Source organism: Homarus americanus, unplaced genomic scaffold, assembly GCF_018991925.1.
Source record: "Homarus americanus isolate GMGI-L3 unplaced genomic scaffold, GMGI_Hamer_2.0 scaffold26351, whole genome shotgun sequence".
Lineage (NCBI taxonomy): Eukaryota > Metazoa > Arthropoda > Malacostraca > Decapoda > Nephropidae > Homarus > Homarus americanus.
This window is the reverse complement of record NW_024724368.1, coordinates 747340-772348: the sequence shown is the minus strand read 5'-3', so window position 1 is coordinate 772348 and position 25009 is coordinate 747340. Positions and strand designations below refer to the sequence as shown.

General features: G+C 39.7%; 1 protein-coding gene across 2 annotated transcripts in view; it reads right to left on the bottom strand.

The window, feature by feature from the left end:
• Positions 1-25009, bottom strand: part of LOC121864114 — a 117645-nt gene that overhangs the window by 39252 nt on the left and 53384 nt on the right. For both annotated transcript variants that reach the window (XM_042363028.1, XM_042363029.1), the window contains exon 2: positions 3617-3822. In XM_042363028.1, coding sequence (XP_042218962.1) covers positions 3617-3822 — 206 coding nt within the window. The remainder of the gene's footprint in view (positions 1-3616; positions 3823-25009) is intronic.

Sequence of the window (25009 nt, the reverse complement as noted above, 5' to 3'; positions counted from 1 at the left end):
CAGAAAATACAGAAAAATGGCTAACCACTTACTACCGTTTACTAAATTTTCTCGGTGTTGTTTTTGTGAGGTAGGAAGGGAACACATTTTATTATGCGCCAGTCTGTGGAGAAAAGATGTGTTCCTTGGAAATCCTGGCAGCATAGTCTTATGTAAATGTAGTACCTTTTCACCGTAAATGTAAACTCAGGTATCCAATATTTACATCAGCCAGATATGGAAATAATGTTATTTATTCTTTGAAATCTATTTTAAATTGATTAATTCTCAAAGAAGATGAGATTCTGTTTGATAAAAGACCGCAGTTAAGAGGCACCAATGACCCCTCTGTGTTAAAACAGTCATACCAATGTTGTTCGTATTCTTACAGGTGACTAGAGAGACTCGAGAGACTTTATTTCACATTCTACGGGATCATATATCCCCAAAAACGTCAGGAACGTCATTATTGACTTTTAGATGTTACTTGCTTGAAAAAAATAATTATTGTATTGTATTGTATTTGTGTGTGTGTGTGTGTGTGTGTGTGTGTGTGTGTTTTATCACAGTTCATAACACATAGTCTTATACCGAGAAAAAAGACATAATATTGTCCCAGGAAAACATTGTGCCAAGACCTGAGGCAGTAATCTTCTTCCAGACTCAAGACAAAGAGAATTATTAAGACTCGGAAGACAGAACCATCAAACAGTAAATAGGGAACATATAAAGTAAACACTAAATTATCTTCCTCTTCCTTCTCTGTTTCTTTATTCACATTTTTCTTCTTTCTTTCTCCTCCTCCTCCGTCTTCAGTTTCTCATTATTAACTATCAGACTCACGACCCAACACATTGCATATTTTAGTTCGGCTGGCATGAATCTGTCTCACGGCTTCGAACGTCAACAACTTCCTTATTCAACTTTTTCTCCGTCGACTTTGTTGTTTATAAACACGAAGAAACACCTTCACTCTAATACCGCGGAGACAGTGATGGATTTTAGCCTCTTTACCACATGACAGTAAAGGTCACATGTAGGCTATACCTAAATTATTGTTTTTTGTTAAGTATTTTTGCTAATGTCTGTTTTGAAGCCATTTTATCCTTTATTGTATTTATTTGTTTTCATCACTATGACCCATAAGCATCTACTCCACACTATCTAATCAGCTTCATACCGGTGATCTGTGGTCCAACAGTCCTAAACACCTGAACCTACCACACTTACCTTTCAGACATACTAATCCAAAGTACCCAATAAGATGTAGTACTTTTGTCTTGGATGTAAAGGGGGGGGGGAGAGAGGAGGTGCGTCAAGTTTTATAGATAGGTTGATCCTATGAGAGACTGAGAGAGATTATAAGTTAAGGTTAGTCTTACAATATTTTATGATGTGGAAGTTGGGGTATTTTTCATTGCCTTCCTCCTGCTTACTTCTTTTTTTTTCTTCATCCTTTTCTTCTCCAGTCTGTTCCTTTTCTATCATTTTTTTTTCATTTCCTTCTTTTCCTTTTCTTCTCCTTTTACTTACCTTTTTTTTCATTTTCATCTTCCTTATCATTCATCTCATTTTCTCTTCTACTTTCTTATTCCGTTTCATCTCCCATTTATTCTTTTAATAAAATGATATTGACGTGGAAAAATGATTGAAAATTTCCATTATTATACTTATGGTTTATACTGACGTCATAAAGAGACATCAATAATTATCCCACGATCCCCACGCGTTCTGATACCAAGTACACAACATTATCCCCCTCTCTCTACTCGCCATTAACTATTATCGATCTGTGAATAATTATTCCATCAGTCAGGGAAACAACGCCAGTGAATTATAGAATTAACCTAGCTTACCTCTACAGTTTCAAAGGACATCGTAAATTATTAACACAGTCGAGTCAGTATACTCCCCAGCTATGAGTCAGTATACTCCCCCAGCTATGAGTCAGTATACTCCCCCAGCTATGAGTCAGTATACTCCCTCAATTGTGAGTCCGTATACTCCCTCAGTTATGAGTCCGTATACTCCCTCAGTTATGAGTCGGTATACTCCCTCAGTTATGAGTCGGTATACTCCCTCAGTTATGAGTCGGTATACTCCCTCAGTTATGAGTCGGTATACTCCCTCAGTTATGAGTCGGTATACTCCCTCAGTTATGAGTCAGTATACTCCCTTATTTAAGAGTCAGTATACTCGGTTAGGATTCAAAATACTCCATCAATTATGACTCGGTATACTCCCTCAGTTATGAGTCAGTATACTCCCTCAGTTATGAGTCAGTATACTCTCTTATTTAAGAGTCAGTATACTCGGTTAGGATTCAAAATACTCCCTCAATTATGAGTCAGTATACTCCCTCAGTTATGAGTCAGTATACTCCCTCAGTTATGAGTCAGTACACTCTCTTATTTAAGAGTCAGTATACTCGGTTAGGATTCAAAATACTCCCTCAATTATGAGTCAGTATACTCCCTCAATTATGAGTCAGTATACTCGATCAGATTAAGCATAAAAGTTTCATCATCTTAGCACAAAAAGAAACATCGAGAAAATTCTGAAATAAAAACAAGTTAATTTATCACTAAGGTAAAGAAAGATGACAAAATATACGTGATAAATGTATTAACTCTCGTTTGTTCATTTCTTAAATCTCGTTATATTATGCTTCTGTAATCGAATGTATGTTTACTATATCATTGATATACCTGTAAATAATTCATTTATGGTATATTGCAATTTCTGAACATGATAGATAATACGTTCACAATTTGTCGAGTAATAGTTATTGAGAGTCTTTAATAGCATTCTATAATAATAATAATAATAATAATAATAATAAGAAAGTATTACAAAATTACTTTAAAACAAGACAGAATAAGTCTATCAGTTCACTGCACGTGTGGGTGAAGACATGAGTACCGGAGACCCGTCGTGATGTTCATGATTACTAGAGTTCTACCTGACATTCAGTACTACAGATCGTCAAATATTCATAACCTTTCTAGTCGAGATTAATATTTCATACCGTACGTTAAAATCAGAGTCGAGAATATTATTATTATTATTATTATTATTATTATTATTATTATTATTATTTGTATTATTATTATTATTATTATTATTATTATTATTATTATTATTATTATTATTATCATTATCATTATTATTATTATTATTATTATTATTATTATTATTATTATTATTATTATTATTATATTATTATTATTAGTATTATTATTATTATTATTATTATTATTATTATTATTATTATTATTATTATTAACGTTAGAGGTAGAGTAAGTGAAACACGGCGGGATAACACCGTAGAGTTTTATGGATATTGTTTTTCCACGTTTTCATTGTCCCATTCTTTTTTTATTTTGACTTTTGGTGTCTGATTCTTTGTCGTTGACATTATTATTATTATTATTATTATTATTATTATTATTATTATTATCATTATTATTATTATTATTATTATTATTATTATTATTATTCCCAACACATTACTCACATGGACTTGGACGCAGGGTAGATCAGACACCTGTATGACTCCCACATAAACAATTAACATCACACATGAAATACTCCCATGACCCCTCCTAAACATGCATCAGAGTACTCAAGTACTCACGTCTACGTGGACGCCGGGGAGGTCAAACACTTGTATGGGCGGTGTGTCTGCGGGCACGTAACGGAAGAACTCCTTGATGCCTTTGTACCACTTGAGGGAGTACAGCTGGTCTCCGTCCAGCTCGTATTGGCACTCCAGCTCCACGCCCTTTCCCTTGATCTCATGGGGCGGCACCACCACCTTCTTCACCCTCAGGCCCTGGCACCCTGTGGGAGGTGATGACGGAGATGTTAGTTGGTTAGTAGTGATGTACTATCACCTTCTTCACCCTTAAGGCCCTGGTACCCCATGGGAGGTGGTGACGGAGGTGTTTGTGTGTTAGTAGTGAGGCACCACAAACCGAGACAACTTGCTAATCTGTGGGAGGCATATATATTTCTTTAACAATTTTGGAATGGTATTATCAAAGGTAATTTCTAAGCACCAAGACAATACTGTACCGTAATATCAGTACTATCATATAAACTCGTAGTGACTGTCAGAGGTAGTGACGGAGGAGTTTAGCTGATCAGAAGTGACACTCTCGGATGAAGTTACATATGGATGACGGTCGCTCCCTGTAACCCCTCATCTTACCACGGCACGCCACCCACCCAGAAGGAAGCACAGGCGGAGGTGTCAGTAAGGAGCAAGGAATGTGTGTAGAGAATGATTTTAATGGGTTAATCTGGTTCTTTGAGCCGACACCACCTCCACCGCCACTCACACACCCACAGGAGCTACAAGAAGAGGCGGTGGTAAGAAGAGAATTGTATTTTTTGACGAAATTTTTAAGAAATGGCGCTGATGGGGTGTCATGGTTTGTGGTTTTCGTAGTGGTAGTATGAGTGGATTATATTATATAAAGGTTATAATATGTTGTGTTTCTTACCGTAGAGTTTGATACCTTCACACTGGTACTTACAGGAGATTATGGCGTATCTACGTAGAAGTTCACTCCACCACTCGACATTCCATGATTTATACTTGATAAATGATGATTTAATGAATTCCATTAATTTCCAACATCCATCTAAGTTATTGGTTATACTTTGTCATAACCAGTCAGTCATTACCTTTAGTAGTAATAAGATAGGATCACAGATACGGGCAGATAATTGCACTTGCATTTATTCGTCAAGCTTCCATACAATGATTTACAATTTGCATGGATATATGATTCACTCACGTTCACACTGTATAAAATTAATCTTATAAAAGAGGGAATTTTCATCTTGGGGACACATGTGATTACTCTACTATGGGTATGACTTAACAGAGCCTTAATTCTTAAAGTGATACATTTACTGCCAGCCTGGATTGCTTTTGTTGCAACCAGGCTTCCGCACAAGACTTATTTCCACGGGCAATAACAACAAAAAGTACTCTTGGGTTACCACACATAGTCTCGCGTCACTGACAGTCACTGTAAACGGTTGTCGCGGCAAGGAGAACTGGTAAGCGTGACTTGAATTAACCATTTAGGTGCAATAGACCAGCCTGGATTGCTTTTGTCGCAACCAGGCTTCCACACGTCATATTTCCACGGGGATAACAAACCTAGGTTAACACACTTAGTCTCGTGTCGATCACGGTCACTGTAGACGGGTGTCGTGCAGGAGAACTCTAAGCGTGAATTGATTAACCATTTACTGTAGGTTTGATAGGCCCGCCTGGATTGCTCTTGTTGCAACCAGGCATCCACAAGTGATATTTCCACGGGGATAACAACCTAGGTTAACATACTTAGTCTCGTGTCGACGACTGTCCACAGGACAGGGTGGCGGTGGAGGACTCTTGTGTGGTGTCCCATTCCCTTCAGGAGGGAGGAGGTGGGCGTCTTGACTAACCCATGGCCACGGGGGATACTACTTAAAATGAGGTTTTTGGGTGTGAGACGATGAACAGTACAACACTGTCTCACTGCCCCCCCCCCACCCCCCACCCCTAAAAGCTGGCTAACATACCACTAATGGAAAATATATGTCCCAGTTATGCCTCGCCGGGTACCTTATCTCTAGTAAAACAAACTTTGGAATTGGTTGCATGGGTAAGCCTAACGCAACCCATGACATGGGGTGACAACATCCTCCCACTTTCTTGATTCACTCGCACCAGCAAAGTGAAGGATACACAAACAAGTGACAGACAGAGACAATTTTGAGTAATATTTACGAAATTTATGAAAAAATTATACTTTCGGAAGATACAAAAGCAATATTTACAAAAGTTATAAACTAATAACTTCAAGTTACAAACGGAACTTGGAAAAGTATTATTTACAGAAGTAGTATGGAGGAAATTTACAAAAGTAGCTTCGACGAGAGTTACAAAATTGAAATTTATCAAAGTTACCAAAGCAGTCTTAATAAAGTTTACTCGCATATAACATAACTATACATTATTATTTTTTTATTAGTTATTGATCAAATAATCTTAATATTATTCACAGGTAGACAGTAATTCTGTTAATTCTATCTGGCCAAGCGATATACTGTAAACACACCAAAAGTTAAACCATGTATAATTAACCTCACGGGAACTAACATACATAATAAACACAAACTACTCGTGTCGTGAATATTTAATTCCATGTGACTCCTCCCTGTAGCATGTTGGTGGTATGTTTCTTATGAGGTTCATAACTTATTGTTGGTTGATACACATCCCCTGACACACACTTGACACAGTGAATCGCTAGTCTTGTAACTAACACTCCTTTGTATGAACCCAAGTACTTTATTAGCCTTGTTTCGAGCAAATACACATTGTTTACTTGGGTTAAGATTCCTACCTATCATTACACCGAAATCCTTCTCGCAGTCGGATTTCTCAATAACATCGTTGTTCATCTGGTATCTGGTTTCCCTGTGTACATATCCTATACTGAGTACTTTACATTTGTCCACATTGAATTTCATCTGCCAATTTTCAGACCATTTGAAAAATTTGCTTAGATCTTCCTGTAGTTTTGCAGAGTCCTCGTCAGATTTAATTACACGCCCTATTTTAGTGTCATCAGCAAATTTACTTTTGCTGCTGTCTATGCCTATATCTATGTCGTTTATGGATATAATAGATAATATTGGTCCAAGTACTGAGCCTTGGGGAACTCCACCAGTGACGTTGCTCCAATCGGATTTAGTGTCGTTAATGCTCACTCGCTGTTTCCTGTCCTGTAACCACGCCCTAATCCATTTTAGAATATTTCCTTTAATGCCATGAGCCTCCACTTTTCTTATTAGTCTTTTGTAGGGGACTCTATCTATGGTTTTGCTAAAGTCCACATATAACACATCATTATATCATCAGTCCATATTGCACGCCGACTTCCATATACAAACAATACCTCACTTGTCGCAGAGGTCTGGGGTTCGATTCCTGGCTAGTGATATTTAGGGTGATTCAGCAAAGAGTACATTAAATTGGAGGATTAAATCATTGGAAAATTCTAAACAACAATGTATTTATGGTAAAATGTCAGATTCTGCATAGTTTCCATGTTACAATACATTTAAGATGCTGTATTAATGAGAGTGAATTTGAAGTGAAACCCCCGTAGGTTTTTGTAATCATTTATTCACAGATGTCTTCAGTACAGCGTGATACATATGGCTGACACACGTACAGTGAGACAGGGACCGTGTACGACGGAATGAGATAAATGATTACAAAAACCTATAGGGGTTTCACATCAAATTCACTCTCATTTATACAACATCTTAAATATATTGTAATATGGAAACTCTGCAGAATCTGACATTTTACCATAGAGATATTGTGGTTTAGAATTATCCAAGGATTCCATTTTCCAATTTAACGTATTCTTTGCTGAATCGCCCTGTGTGTATATATATATATATATATATATATATATATATATATATATATATATATATATATATATATATATATATATATATATATATATATATATATATATATACATCTGTGTGTAGTGTTCATACTACCCTTAACCGGTCAATGGGACTCGCTTTCACTCATATTAATAACCAAGGACTGAATCCGTTCAGGGATATATTGCGTGTTCGGTTGTACGTGTTCTTACGGTGTCTACATAATGCAAATATTGTTTATCGGTTAGGACTTACTATGAGGTGGAGTTTGATAAAACATCCGAGATATATTATCGAACTTTCGGCAGCTTGTGAGAAAAAAAATCGAAATATTGCCAGCTTTTGAGAGCACCATCCAGGCATCGCTGGAATAGAGAAAAACAAAAACAAAAAAGTGATGGGTTGGTATTTCCAGAATTAATCTACAACATCGAGAGTTCACTCGGATTCAAAAATTTTGTCCAAATGTTAGGGGCATTGACTAGCTACATGGAAATATCACTGGTATTGACTGAAAGAAGAGAAATATTACCCGGTGCCGGTGACTGGTGAATAAAGTCATTCCACGTGTATGTTTGAGTCATTGGCTGATTTAGTGATCATAAAGAGATTGAATAAGTGACTTATGAACTGATTAGTTCATTATGTGACTCATGAAATGACTCATTAACTTATGAACTAAGTCATTAAATGACACATGAACTGACTCATTAAATGATTCATGAATTGACTCTTAACCTGACTCATTCAGTGACTCACGAATTGACTCATTAAGTGAATATCCATTTGGTTTCTTCAAGCCAAGTGGAGGCTCTGTGTCACTCACTGTCTACGCTGTGTACTGACTTTAGCTGACCAAACCAAACTACCTCTCCTTGGTAATGACCTGAGCTAACCAGACTCCCCCTCCTGACCTCGCTCTGTGGTAATGACCTGACCTAACCTGCAGCAGAACAACTGTGCCTCTCCTGGTAATGATCTCACTTCAGCACCGCCTGACATCCCATTGCGTGTGTCCAATCAAAAGTTTTCAGTCGAATCGCAATTCAAGTGAGGATCTCCAGAGGGTCTTCTTCAGCTTCCTCCACTTTGGAAAGTTTCACGACAAAGTTTCAACAAAAGAAAAAAAACGAAAAAAGTTCTTAAGTTGTAGCTTCACCTCGTTGTCTCATTCCCTTACAGGAAAGTTTATCAGTTAATAATCTCGAGAATTGTAGAGTCCTTAAGATTTTATATTTTTTTTTTAAATTAAAACTTAGTAAAGAAATTTATTCAATTCATTCTTTTATTTGATTCCCCATTCGGCATTTATGTAAATTAGTTCAGAACCAATATTTGTTTTTCTCTTAGAATAGTTTTTACGGATTAATTTATTGAAGTAAATCATTAAAATTGGTGTTAATAATTTGTTACGTAGCTTAGGTCAGTTGTTTAATACAATTTTTTTTGTTTTACGTTAAGAATTTAATATATAATAGTCTGTTGTTCTATGACTATCGGGCTGTCTCACCCACTCATTCGCCCGATCATAATTATACACTTTAGCATTTTCTGTTTTTACGTTTCTTTTTTTCATCTTTCTTTTATTTTTTCTTCCTTTCCATAAAATAATTAACCACATGGTCTTTAAGGTTGTAGCGCTAGACATTGAGAGCCTCTGTCTCGGACGCTAATGGTTAATGTTGTTAAATATTAACTCTTGTGACGTAATCCTTGTTCAGACGTATACTAAATATCACTACAATATATATATATATATATATATATATATATATATATATATATATATATATATATATATATATATATATATATATATATATATATATATATATATATATATATATATATATATATATATTAGATTGGAAGATGTATAAACGGATCGATATAGATAAAAATAATTGATATGTACAATGCACAATATGTGACATAAACTCATCTGTATCTGCTCTCCCTTGAGAGAAGTAGAGTGAGGGCCGATGTGATCGAGGTGTATAAATGGAAGTCAGTTGTAAACAAAGGTGCTATAACAACAAAAGTACATAAACTATCCAACCAGGACCGTTCACGTAGCCATGGTTTTACATTGAGCAAATGTAGATTTAGACGTGAGAGAGGTAAACACTGGTTTTGAAATAGAGAAGTGGATGAATGGAATAAATTACCACATACTATCATTAAAGCGAGCTCACTGGAAGCTTCAAATATAAGTTGGACATGTATATGAGCGATAGGGGTTGGGTGTAAGCGGGGCTGTCTAGTACATGCCAGTGGGCCCGATGCAGTTTCCTCCATTCTTATGTTCCTCTATGTTTGGGTGCATACAAAATATGTTCATATATACCTGGAAGTGCTTTTTAAAACAATTTCTTTGTCATTCTCACAAGCAAACCGAAAATATTTGTTTGCTTTGATATTAGGTAAATTATTTTGTAAATTATTAACTCTTGTTTTGTACATGTACTGGTGAGGGAGGTGTATTGGTGAAGATGTATGGTAGTGAAGGGGTGTGTTGGTGAAAGGAGGTGTGTTGGTGAAAGAAGGTGTGTTAGTGATGGAGGGTGTGTTGGTGAGGGGGTGTTTTGGTAAGGGGTGGTAAGGGAAGTGTATTGGTGAGAGAGGGTGGGTTGGTGATGGAAGGTGTGTTGGTGAGGGGGTATTTTGGTAAGGGGACGTGATGGTGAGGGAGAGTGCATTGGTGAAGGGGATTGTTGGTGAAGGGGAGTGTTGGTGAGTGCAGGTGTATGTTGGTGAGGCAGCGTGTTTTGGTGAATGGTGTATATGTGGGCTTTGACAACTCGAGCCCTGGTAGACATTTATAAGTTAGCGAGTTATTTTAGGTAAGAATACTTGTTTGACATTTAAGAGGGCGGATCTACCCCTGATGCCATTGTGATCTATGGCACTGCACACCTGGGTCGGTCTCTCTCTCTCTCTCTGTATTCTTCGGTTAAAAACTATTCCTCCATTAATTAAAAACAATGTTAAAAATGCTGGTGCTCCCACTGAGGGAATCCAATACACTTCCTTTCCTTTAACTCTATTTTACAACCATACGTTAATTAATTCAAAACTACACAACGCCTGACACCATTAAATAAACAGAGAAGCAAATACAGAATTAATGAACAGTAACATCCCTTATTACTTCACCGTGGATAATGTGCCACATAATCGCTAGTAAGCCCCCGGGTATGTACAAAGTGTCGTGCAATAAGTCATCATCCAGCACAAAATGTCCACATTACTAACGCACATTACTCCAGTTCATCGATTTGTTTACACACTCACAGTTAAACGGCATTTAGCTCGGATTTATGGGTAACTGATCAGACAGGTCCCAGTTTAAAAAGAGGCAAATTTTGACTAACTTTACTTGACGTAACTTAACCTAACCTAACCTTACCTAACCAAACTTAACCTAGTCTGTTTCTATCTTACCTGGCAATCTAACCTGACCTAACCTAACTTAACCATACCTCTAGGATTCAGGACCGATCATAATGAGTTCCGATTTAAACTAACTTTACCTTTAAGATTAGGTACCATTGGGACTGGCCCTCAGGAGTTAAACACGGACATTAAAGTCACCATGGCTGGCTCCCGGTGTAATCGTTGGCCCACACTGATGGCTGAGGTCGAGGGAGCCCCAGTCCCCCTTCGACCTCAAGTTAATTATTTGTAGTTGTCTAATATTCCACAAGTTTAGATTTCTGGTTTACATTTTCAAGTATTTCCAGTTCAGATATTGAAAATCTCCTTGGTTAAAATCTGAAATATTCCTGAATAAGATTTTAAACCGTTCCTGTTTTTTTATACACACCGTAATGTTAATTGATTCCTCTTCTGTAGTAATGTATTAAGATTGATAAATAAAACAACTTGATGAAGAATTTTTCATAATGTGCAAGAGGAGCCTGTAGTGAAAGTAGGCAAGGGAACGTAGAAGCAAAAACACTTTCATTCAGCCAGACAGTAACTCACCTAGTCCGCCAATAAGCCACTCAGATAAGTTAATTGGGAATCAGTCAGCTAAAAAAGACATTCGTGGACCGGAGAGTAAATCAGTCAGTCAGCCAGTCAGTTAGGGAAGGCGTTGACAGTTAAAGATTTACCACTTCATTGTTAAGAGTCAGAATCAATAAGGTGTTGAACCCCAAAACAAAACATAGCGTACAGGAAGGAGTAACTCAGTTTAATGAATTACTACCACGAGCTTTGTAGGTCGATACACATGTCAGGAGGTTACCTTGGATGCCAAAATTAGCTAGTTGCTCAAGTATAATGTCTCTATTAGCAACATCAAAGGCTGATTTAAGGTCTATGAAGGCTGTTTGTGCAAAGCATGTCTGTGTGCTGCGCCCAGGCATAAACTCATACAGATTAGGGGCCAATGTGACTTTGACTTGAAACATGAGACGGTTGAGAACAACTCTTTCAAGGACTTTACACATACAAGATGTGAGTGAAATGGGCCTGAAGTTTGGAGAGTTAGCTATAGGGATTGGTACTATGTATCCTTGAGTCCATGTCTTAGGCAGAATACCTTGTGTAAGGCTCATTTGATACAGGTCAAGCAGTGGATGGTTAGGGATCTCATTCAACAATCTTAAGGTGTTATAGGTTATGCCATCGTCACCGGGGGAGGAAGATTCACCTTTTATTAGTGCTGTTGTTAGTTCGTGGTGAGTTGTAGGAAACTGGTCAGTAAAATCTAGTGACGAACAAGCCATTTTAATATTGAAGACTTTAGTAATGTGTTTGGCTTTAAGATATTGTTATACGTCAGGAGGTAGGGAAGTGATTTGTGACACACTAAACTATTGGTCTAATAACATGTCAGTTGGACTGGGGTGGGTGACTTGGTGATGGCTCTAATTTTCTTCCATACTTCTGCTAGAGTGGTTGTTCTATTAATCCCCCCGTAAAAATTTTCCCCAATAGGTGTTTCTCACCTGACCTTTTGTGGTTGTGGTTGAATGTGGGTGCGCTAAGTCCGTAGACTTGCTAGTGATAGATTTAGTTCACGAAATGTTCCGTTAGCTTTGAGGAATGCCAGGAGGTTATCACTGGCTTAGTTTTGCTTATAAGTGTTGGCAATCTGTTCTACTGTACCTTCTCTCTTTCTTTGAAGTGGATAGGTTCATGTATCTACAGAGGTGGTTTAGTGCCGCCTTAACCCAGGGGTGGGGAGGTATATTATTTGGTAATGTGGAAGACAGACGAGAGAGAGAGAGAGAGAGAGAGAGAGAGAGAGAGAGAGAGAGAGAGAGGATTCATTTAAAAAGAGACAGACAGGCATACAGACAAACAAACAAAGAGAGATGAAAGTAAAGGAAAAGGATACACATAAAAATAGAGAAAAAATATAAAAAAGAATAAAGAAGATGAATGAGAAATAGAGTAAGAAAGAAAGCGAGAGATTTGAAGTATCGCAGGTAAATATATCAGTGTGGGGGATATTGAGAGGCCAGGTGACTAGTGTTACCTGAACGTGGACTGAGAGAGTATGTAGAGGAAGAGAAAGAATGATAAGTAGAAGAAGAGGGACACACATACCGGCACACACACACACACACACACACACACACACACACACACACACAGAGTAAGAGTTACTTTAGTAAAATTGTTTCCAGTAAACTATTTTATATTACTCTTAAGTTGAACTAAGTATTAAATACTTGGTGAAATAAGTGTTTCACAGGAGGATAAGAAGAAATCATGCTATCCTTAAGAAATAATAAATATAGCTATATATTTATAACTCAAATAGAAGGTAAAATCATATTATCTGTGCCAACTCGCCCACACTGTTGAGATTGATCCATCCCCCCATGTTTACTGTCACGTGGCAGCTCCTGGCTTCTTGATAAACATGCTACTGGTCGTAACGGGTGTTATCAGGTCTCCAGCAGTGAAGACGGTCGTGGTTGCCCAGAAGTCCAGGTACTCCCCCACATAGTGCTCAGGGAACTGCAGTCCTCAAACCAGGTGTTGTTCTTCGAACCTTTCCTTGACAGCAGAGACCCTGTGGTGGATCCCAGTTCCATGGAGTCGTCGCCTAACTATACTAGCCGAGACCTTCTAGTGCAGTAGCTCAGTAGTGACCACCACATTGGTGAAAGGATGGTCGCGAATGTGTGGTGCTGGGAAGATCTGTTAAATTGCCAGACTCTTCAATCCGCTGTAACCAACAACACATCGTTGATCTCCAGACTTCCATCTGCCTTGCGATCTCGCTGAAACCTAACCCAGCGTTACGCATGCCGACGGCAGCACGGTTGTTTTACATAGATATAAGTATTATATTAAAACTCTAAAGTTATGGTGTGGTAGACATGAGTGATCGAAGAATTGTGTTTTAGCTACTAACTGACAGTAGCCAATATCATTAATAATGTTAAATTAAAAGCAATACAGAATAAGATACAGTCTTTAACATTTTACCATTGATCATTGGTAAATTGTGTAGTTCATAGAGGATATGCACATAGATACCATATAGTAGATTGTTCACATAATCGGGGTTTCTGGCACTCGCCATGTGTGTTCGTGCGTGTGTTTCTCCGAGGATGCCACATAACCGGGTTAGCCAAAACTGCCGGCTGGCACAGGACTTTTGACCGGGAATGTACATAAACGCCCTCCCCTTAGTTAAATCACTGCATCGTGCTGATGCCGGCGATATCTCATCCCACGTATCCCTCTTATGCCAAATTAAATATTGCTTAACTATAGGCGGGTAGTGACCCCGAGTAGTACAGCGTGAAAAGTGCCTTAGTGTGTCATCTTAATAATTCAAGTAAATATTTCTCATCGTTTCATGTGCGCATTTCTACTAATATATATCTCTCTCTCTAGAATATTTTTGACAATGCCAGAAGATTCTTAGACCACGAATCCATACTCAAGGCCCACACATGTATAAATTATGCAGACCGACACAATGAATGCTATTATCCGAGGTTGCTTTCAGGCAGTACTTGAAGAGATCCTACTCCTCAACAATCTACTCCCTATACTCGTAAAATTACCCCCGACCCCCTCAATATTCTCACCCCCAAACACCAAAATGGAAAGCTCTACCAAGAGTAACCAGCTCTTCCCTCCCCATTCACCCGGAACCAAGTAAATTAAACCCACGGATTCCAACCTAAATTGAAGTAGCAACAGTAAACACAACAGCAGCAGCAACAAGAACAGCAACAGCACCAATAAGAAAAACAGATGCAACGACAATAACAACAATAAAAATAACCATCATCATCATCATCATCATCATCATCATCATCATCATCATCATCATCATCAAGAGGGGACTTTCCCTCTCGCCCTCAACTCCAACAATCAATCAATTTATCTCTTTCAAGACCTCAAGAACAAAGAACAGAAGCACCAAGACACAAGCCCTCCATAGCAACTGTAGCAGCGATAATAACAACAGTGACCACACCGGGGGAAGGGAACAACAACACTAAATACTCTGTTATAAGACGAGAAAAACACCAACAATAACCACCATAGGGAGGACTCAACACCAGCAATAACCGCCATAGGGAGGACTCAACACCAGCAATAACCACCATAGGGAGGACTCAACACCAGCAATAACCACCATAGGGAGGACTCAACACCAGCAATAACCACCATAGGGAGGACTCAACACCAGCAATAACCACCATAGGGAGGACTCAACACCAGCAATAACCACCATAGGGAGGACTCAACACCAGCAATAACCACCATAGGGAGGAATCAACACCAGCAATAACCACCATAGGGAGGAATCAACACCAGCAATAACCGCCATAGGGAGGAATCAACACCAGCAATAACCACCATAGGGAGGAATCAACACCAGCAATAACCACTCAACACCAGCAATAACCGCCACTCAACACCAGCAATCAACACCAGCCATAGGGGACAACACCAGCAACACAGCAATAACCATACTGCCACCATAGGGAGGACAACACCAGCCATATAACACCAGCAATAACTAGGAGGACCAACACCAGCAATAGGCTCAACACCAGCACCGCACAGCCATAGCTCACAACCACCAGAGGAGGACTCAACACCAGCTAATATAGGAAGGAGGGAGGACTCAACACCAGCAATAACCGCCAGGGAGGACTCAACACCAGCAATAACTCAGCAACCGTAATCACCAACAGCAATAACAGCCATAGGAAACTACTCAACACCAGCTGGCCAATAACAAGGACTCAACACCAGCACAGGAAGAGGGGGAGGACTAGCAAACATAGGTGCAATAACCGCCATAGAAGAGGGGGAGGACTCAACACACCGCCATAGTCAATAGGACTCAACACCAGCACATAGGAGCTCAACACCAGGGGAGGACTCAACACCAGCAATAACTTCATAGGAGGACTCAACACCAGCAATAACAGAGGACTCAACACCAGCAATATAGGGAGGACACAATAACCGATAGAAGGACTCAACACCAGCAATAACCACCATAGGACTGGAGGACAACACCAGCAATGACCGCCATAGGAAGGACTAACTGCCATAGGGAGGACTCCAACACCAGCAATAACCGCCACCAACACCAGCACAGTTAGGGAGGACAACACCAGCAATAACCACCATAGGGAGGACTCAACACCAGCAATAACCGCCATAGTAAGGACTCGGTAGCAGCAATAACTCAGCAACAGTAATCACCAAAACAGGAGAACTACAGCTGTGTAGGTCGGGTGGAGGATAGGACAGGTGAAGCCAAGAAGATGGCGTGTGACCAACCATTAACGTGATGGAGCGGGTTCTTACCTGTCCATCAGAGAGTGACTTACTGAGACGCCGTGGGACACCTGAGTAATGGACAATGTGTCACTGGACGAGGAATTATTGACTCTAGCTACAGAAAGTGGGAGTTTTATTGGACGAAGGAGAGGTATTAGGAATTATTGACCCGACTTACGAGAAGTTAAGTTTTCACTTCCTGATGACTGAGTGTACAGTAATCTATTTAGTTGTATTAAGTTATGGTTAAGATATCAATGAACAAAACACGTGCATGCGCGCGCGCGCGCACAGACACATATAGCACGCGGACTTCCATATATAAACAACCCCTCACTAGTCGGGAATCGAACCCTGGACCTCTGCGTGTGAAAATGGATCGCCACCACGGCGCCAGGCAAGGAATTGTTTGTATAAGAAAATCTGCGTGCTATATGGACTGATATATATATATATATCCCCTCGTGTTTCCAAGCTAGATTCGGTAAAATGCTACTCCGACCACATAGTTGACACGGGCAAAAACCAATGGAGGTTCACGGCGCTGAACAAGCACGATGAACAGGCTTTGTGTGGAATATAACAAAGCCTAGGATTGCTTTTTGTTGTCCTTGTGGCGCGGTGGTAGCGATCCCTATTAACAAGCACAGGTCCAAGGTTCGACTCCCGACTAGCGAGGTATTGCTTGTACATGAAGTCCGCGTGCTATATTTGTGTGTGTTTGAGTTTCACTTCAGCATATATTATAATATTTCTCGGTAATACTGATCGTCGTACGGTCTGTGTCTGTGTGTGTGTGTGTGTGTGTGTGTGCAAGAAAGATTGGATGTGTGTGTTTGTGTGTACATTGTTTGCTTGTTTATTTTCTTTCGTATATGTGTATTTTTATTTTATTATTTAGCAGCGAGGATAATATATGACTGGGACCGAGGGTTTGTATTGATGTTTGTGCTTGAACACACATTTAAACACAATAATAATAATAATGATGATAATGTGGTTAACAATTTGCTGAAATTAAAGCAACTAAAGCTAAAACTATACAAAACAACATATATGAAACAAATATAACAGGAAGCTCTAGGGGGAGGGGATTAAACTAAAGCTTTTAGTGAAGGTTTAGCACAAAAGAGGAAAAAGTGGAGAGAAAATTCCAGGCGTCTATGAATCATTGATGATATTCACATTGGCTAGAATGGTTCTGCGTGAGCGTGCACATGCGTTTGCGTGTATAAGTAAAGTATATGGATGTATACATGAATGCGTGTACAGGCGTGTGCGCGTGTTCATGTCAAGGTTTGATACCGTGAGCACTGATAGGCCAACCCGCTGCGTCATCCGCCTAGACCTGGCGTTAAGTATCACAGACAGGTTGAAATAGCTTGGTTATACCAATTCCTGGTACAAAAGTTTAAATTAAGAGTGAACCAGCTCCGATCCATCACGAGCCAGCTTGGATATTACTACACGTAAGTACAGTATCTCCAAAAAGTATCTGTCCACACCGTGTAAAAAATTAAGAGACCACGGATGATAGATTGGGACACGCATTTACTTTGGTATATTGTTTAACAAAAGGTTAGTAATGCAATGTGTATTTATTTCGGCGTAATTAATATGTAGCAGGATCAGTACGCCACAGAACCACGCGCACCAACCCTTCCGGGACATCACGAGTTAAATTTCGGAAGGCATCAGACCCATCCAGGCAAATACTTTTTTGAGATACTGTACATGACTTACCCCAAAGATTTGAAAATTTCGTTTATCAGCGTGGATTATACTCAATAATCATCTCCTTTCCAAAATAAATAAATAAATAAATTTATATATTTAATCAACCAAATTTTCGACTTAATCCGAATAAAACGTCTTGGAAGACATTCACAAAAGCTTAACATCATCATCATCTTTTTTTTATACCAATACCTAGATGGTTGTATTGGATATATCCAGTGGGGATACACCACAATGTTTCCTTTCTGGTGACATACTGAAAAATTGCCTCAGTTCTGGTAAGAATATTAAGTCTCTCTCTCCCTCTATATTTCTTGATATCTCTATTTTTTCTCTCAAAAGGAAAACTATGTGTGTGTCCCTTGGGTGATTTAGCTAAGGTCCTGGTAAGGCGTTGTCTCAGGTATTGAACAGATTGTGTTCCAAGAGAGCGTGTTACCATGGGCGACACCCTTAGGGAAGCATCTTGGACACCATTACACACCGATGTGCCTGTGTGTGTGTGTGTGTGTGTGTGTGTGTGTGTGTGTGTGTGTGTGTGTGCGTGCGTGTGTGTGTGTGTGTGTGTGTGTGTGTGTGTGTGTGTGTGTGCGTGTGTGTGTGTGTGTCACTTCATCGCCACCACCCATCTTGCTATGTCGTCTCCTTAACGCTTTCTTCGTGTCCTCTTACGCCTTCCTCTTACCCCCTCCTCTTCTTCCTCGTCATTCATTTCCAGCTCTTGCTGCTCCACTTCTTGTCCCTTCTCTTCATCCTCCTCCTCGTCGTCAATAGACTATTCTCCTCTTCCTCCTTGTCATTCATTTCCACCTATTCCTGCACCACTTCTTTTTCCTGCTCTTTATCCTCCTCCTACTTGCCATTCTAGAATCGTCTCCTCGTCTTCTTCTTCAACCTCTACATTCTTCCCCTTTTCTCTCTTCTCCTCCTGTTCATTCTGATTTCTCGCTTCTCCTCTTTCTCCTCTTCTTTTTCTTTTTCATAATGCCACATAATATTGCTTCAAGGAGGAATCATCTGAGGTCATTTCGCGACTCTAAAGCGAAATGGGTCACAGTTGCTCTGGTGGATAGTTTAGATGACATTAGCGAGATATTAAAGCCGCGAAAGTAGAGAGAGAGAGAGAGAGAGAGAGAGAGAGAGAGAGAGAGAGATCACAAAGCTTGAATTTTGTTTAAATGACATGATTCCTATACTGTCTGCAAGAGAGTTGTACTAATGAATGTGCAGTATCATCCCATTTTAAGTACTTGCAGAGTTTCAATCATGTGTAACTCTCCTCTATCTCGTACGTTTCCTGTTACTCCCTTATCCCTCTATCCTTACCGCCTATCTCTCTTATCCCTTCTTTGCTATTGCTTTTTTCAATCGTCCCACTCCCCTACCCCCACCTCTTGTGCTAACCCTTCATTTCCTCCCTCTCTCAAACCATCGCTTCCCCATTTCCTCTCCCTGCCAATCCATTTCTTCCTCATTGTGTTCACTCACCCATCCACCATCCCCCCTTTCCCTCTCTTCCTCCTCCTCCCCTCTCTTCTCTCTTCTTTTCCCTCCCCTCCCTTCTCTTCCCTCTTTCTCCTCTTCCCCTCTCTCCCCTCTCCTCCACAACCACTACCACAAATACTACCACCACTAAGGTCCCACCAGCTACACCTCACCACACTCCGGCAACTTGCACTAATCCATCTCACACTTCCTCCCACAAATTGAGTTAATGCACTGCCAACTCCTGTAACTTGCCACCATCCATCTATTTCCTCAACTTTTGGTCACCTCACTCAAGCGCTGACGACTCCATCCTGCCCCAGCACCTTGATTCCGCTTGTCTGGCGAGGGGTTTAGTTCAGTGACGGCAAGAGCAGTCCTCAGTAAGGGCCTTACGATCCTTCCTCACATCATCTTGTGTGTAGTGACTTGACAACTCTCTCAAAATTAGACTTTTTTATGCAACATAATCAACTGTTATATCCTCACGTCCTCCTTCTGTTCCTTCTCCTGTTGTTCCTCCTCTTCCCGTTCTTCCTTCTCCTCCTCTTCTTGTTCATCCTCCTCCTCTTCTTGTTCCTCCTCCTGTTCTTTTTCCTACCCAGTTCCATCTCCTCCTCCTCTTCTTATTTACATTTTCTATCTTCTTATAGGTCTTTCAGGACTGAAGCATATGTCACCTACAAGCAGGACTTCAGGATGTTACTTGTTAAATAGTTAAATTACCATCATCATCATCATACTAAGATGATCCAAATAGCGCATGTAATTAATTGTAAATAATTTTACATACGAATAGGAGAAGCAGTGTGTCGTGTCGTCAGAACTCTGGTGGGATGGAAATGGTATCTGGGAATGTTAATAAACAGTTATGCCACGTATAATAAAACTAACTGTATTCAAATAAAACAATATATTGGCCATCTAGAGAAAAAATTATGATTAATGATGTTTCGGTACATACTGTGTTATATTTCAAGCATTTTTTTATAAAGAATGAATCGAAGATAACTACAGTAGAGACAAAGAATAAAAATTGTTGTGGTTGAATGTGGGTGCGCCAAGTCCGTAGACTTGTTAGTGATAGATTTGTTTTTAAGGGCACGCCTCACGCAAGGCGCGGGAGATTAAACCCTAAGGTTGCTGCGAGTTCGGTGCCTGCTGACTGTCTCACCAACACGAGGGTAACCCGATCCGCGCTTCCGCCTTGGGGTTTAATCTCCCGCGCCTTGCGTGAGGCGTGCCCTTAAAAACAAATCTATCACTAGCAAGTCATACCTAACACCCACACACATATATATATATATATATATATATATATATATATATATATATATATATATATATATATATATATATATATATATATATATATATTGATATATAGATATAGATATAGATATATCTAGATCTAGATCTAGGTCTATATATCTACTCCTGGTTATTCTTATATTTTGTAAATTTTATTTTCGTCTTTTTGTCCTGAATACGTCTTCAGTCTTGACCGATGTTGCTTGTGTCTCAAGCACGTCCCTCCAGCTTAATATCTGCTCACCATGAACATTGTTAATAATGGATAGATGGTAAGGTGATAGTGAAGGAAACACGACTAAGATAAAGCTCCATCTCTTAGTCGTGTTTCCACACTACCATTTGTCCACCTCTTGATCTGCTCCTCCTGATGGTTCACTGTAGGCTCGTCTGTTCCCCTCTCATCTCATACACTTATTCATTTACCTGATGTAGTTATCTTTTAAATCATTTCTTAGTTTTTAAGTCCGCTTATAAACTTAATAATTAACCAATATTCCTGTTATTTAAAACATCGATCAAGAAGTAAAATTTCATAATGAAAAGTTTATTTTAATTAGATTCGAATTAAAACAAATATTTAGTGTTTTCTGACTTATATACTGATAAAGGGAAAAAATATGATTTATATATTTTAATGAAATTCGTATAATCATATGGAAAAATAAGGCTTAGGTTTGGCTCTTTTGAAATTAATGAGTTTTGGTTTCTAATATATTTCAATACATTTTTGAATTACCAAATTAGAGCATAAATATTAGATGCTAACCTAACCTAACATAACCTAACCCAATCTAACTGGTATTAATCTCTATAGCTGGCTCTAACCTCTCAAACTGTCTCAAATCTATCAAGCTGGTTCTTCTCTCTGAAGCTGTCAATACTCTCTCAAGTTGGTATTAACACAAGCGGTCTCTATAATCTCTCAAGCTAGCAATAATCTCTCAAACTGTCTCTACTCTCTCAAGCTGACTTTAATATCTTATACTGACACTATTCTCACCCCAATTAATTTCACAAACTGGCACTAATCTCACCACTGATTCTACAAGGTCTCCCAATCTCACCAGACGATACGAGCATCTACCTATTAATATCAGAATACTGTATGTTCCTAATCTCACCAGACGATGCGAACATCTACCTATTAATACCATAACATATCCCTAATCTCACTATACCATGAATATAACGAGACCTAAGTCATCTCACTGTTCCCTATATCACGTGACACCAATTTCACCATCACTAGGCTCATCAGCTCACACTACTCTCGACGTTCATTCGCCACTTAGAAAAAGCCTCTAATGGAGAGAATGGACAGCGACCAGGTACACAATGCTCATCTTAATAGTATATCACGGTTAATAGTTGATTATTCAGTTTGGTTAATTAATAATTACTGTGGCTGAATGGGTATTGTTAAGCCACGCCACGCTAGGGAAATGGCCACTTACAGGGAGTTATTATTGAAGTAAAATGATGATTATAATGATGATAAAAAAATGATGATCATTATGATAATGATAATGAGGATGATAATGGTAATGATGAAAATGATGTTGATAGTAATGATAATAATGGCGTTACCTCCTACACTAAGACACCCTACTGGCTTGGTACCCTCCCCTGACAAAACCCTCTCTATCCTCTCAGCTACATGCCCTATCCCAGCTCCAGAAAAACACACCCTAGTCCTACGTTTCCTATCTCTTGCACAAAAAGTCCTATCTAAGAACCTCACCTAGCTGTCCCCAACTACCACGACCTTACCACTGGGCAGAGTCTGAACAACTGCCCTTTTCTCTCCTGGCACCACACCATCCTTCCTCTTCTCTTCCTCGCCAGCTTCCTCCATCACTTGGTAGGGGTTACTGCACTCCACACCCTGGTCAACTTTCCTGAGTCTGACCCTAGTCCCCTTGGAGACAACCACTCTCAACCCCTGCTCCTCCTGACCCTCTTTCGCAAGTGTCCTGCTAGGCAGGACACCTACCTGAAGGAGTTCAGTCCTGAGGGCTTCGTTTTCCCCCTTTAAAACGTTTATCTCTCTCCTCAACTGCTCCAGCTGACTTAACAGAGTGGCCGGGGGTCGTTTTTCCTCACACACCGTCCCTCTTCCCCCACAACACAACGATCCAAGGCGGCCATTTCCTATGGTCACTGACCATTCCCTATGGTCCTCTACATGTCTATAGCATTATAATGTAATTATCTTCACCTGCATAAATCTCTCAACACAACTTGAAACGTTTATTTTGGGTGCACAATCATGACACAAAAATCGTACTATCTTTTCAAACATTTCGCTACATAGATGTCATGAATAATATAAGTGCTAGTTTGTTTATTCTATTGATAACTTTTTTAAATATTCTTATGGAAAATAATTGTTGTAAGTAAGAATGAAGACGAAGCAGGAGAGAGAAAAAGTAAAAAATGATGAGACGTGGAGATCGATGGTGAGAGTATGTGGATGAGAGGAAGTGTGGGTGAGTGGGATTGTGTGTATGAGGGATAAGTAGATGAGAGGGAGTACGCGTGTGAGAGGGGTTCCGTGCGTAAAGATGAGTATTTACCTAAAAACCGTGTTAGGGTGGAGGATTGTTCTAAGCCGTATGGGAATAAGTATACAGGGAGGAGTGCTTAGAGTCGCGCCGCTGTAGGAATAGTTTAAGAAGCAATTAGTGTTATACGAACATAGATAATCAAATAGTAATATTGTATCTATGCAAGAACACGTACACAATGGAGGAGATTTTGCTAGAGTTTACAATGTGTAGTAGTCTTTCTGAATACAGGAACGAGGTACATTATATATAAAGATATAAACAAACTGGCTACCTTTTTCCCTGGACAGCTCCTTGCCACAGATGAACACCCTGGACCCTCGTCGGCGACGCTGAAGAGCCAAGACTTGACTTCAGTAGGTAAGAGACAAAAATAAGAAGGACCAAAACCATAGGCGCCTCAGAGGAGAAACCTTGGTGTTGTAGCAGGGCGGCATAGAAGTCAAAATCGCGAGAGGGACGGTAACGCTGGTAGTGCCTCCCGAGACATCGCCCACAACACCTTGATTTATTCATCGTGAGCACCACCAACATGGAGACCTGGGCGTATATCGGATTATGGACGTCTCCACCAGATTTACCGCTACTTTCCGCCACTCTGTTGTACTATACTTCTCAAGCCACGAGATATATGGTGTATGTTTGATTTATTGCTGCGCTGCTTTTTTATTATCAGTTGCCCCATGACTTATGTTATTTCTTTGATTATAAGTCAATTTTTTAAACCCTTCATGATCAACTAAGAATGCATTCATTTATTATTATTATTATTAGTAGTAGTAGTAGTAGTTGTACTGGTTAACTACGTTACCGATAAGGGCAAATGGTTTGTCTCAATAAACAAGAATTTACAGATGCCAATGCTCTAAGGTACGGTAGGCCAGTAGAAGGTTTGCCCTCCCAATGCTTTTGTGTGCATGAGGCACGAAGTAAGGGACCTCACAGCAAAAATATTGAAGGCGATATGCTACGTCACTGTGGAACTGACCCTCCTCCCACACTGGTTGGTGAGTGCTTCACTCACAGGACAGCTAACACAACCAACGAAGCTCGAGTGGACATCAGTTATCGAGGATTCTGGACGAGAGGCGAGCGAACATTCTTTGATATCAGGATATTCTATCCTCTGGCCGCATGCCACCGTGTCCTGTCTCTCGAGTCTTCATACATCTAGGAACGAGAATGAAAAGAATAAAGTAGGAGCAGAGAGAATCCGAAATGTGGACCAAGGCAGCTTCACTCCTTTGGTTCTCACAACATCGGGTGGAATGAGACCTAATGCAAGGTGCTTCTACGCCAGACTGGCTGAGGTGTTATCAGAACAGAAGCAGCACCCTCCTCCATGCTCAGGTCTGCACTCCTGTGTCTTGGGGAAACAAGATCTTTGGTCCCTAAACCAACATCAGTCATTGACATGGACTACGAGACAACAGTCACGGAATCCCGCATAGATATGCGACTAACTAATTCAGCCAGGGTAGATAATTTGTGTTAGGATAGTTAGGCAATAAAATGTGTGGAGAAGGTATGGTTGTTATGGGAGGTTGGAGACAAAACCAAATAGTAGTGGTGGTAGTAGTGGAGCATTACTACTAGAATGATGATTATTACTATAATTTCCATGGCAGTTTATAAAACATGACCTCTAAAAATATTGCTTTTGTTATATC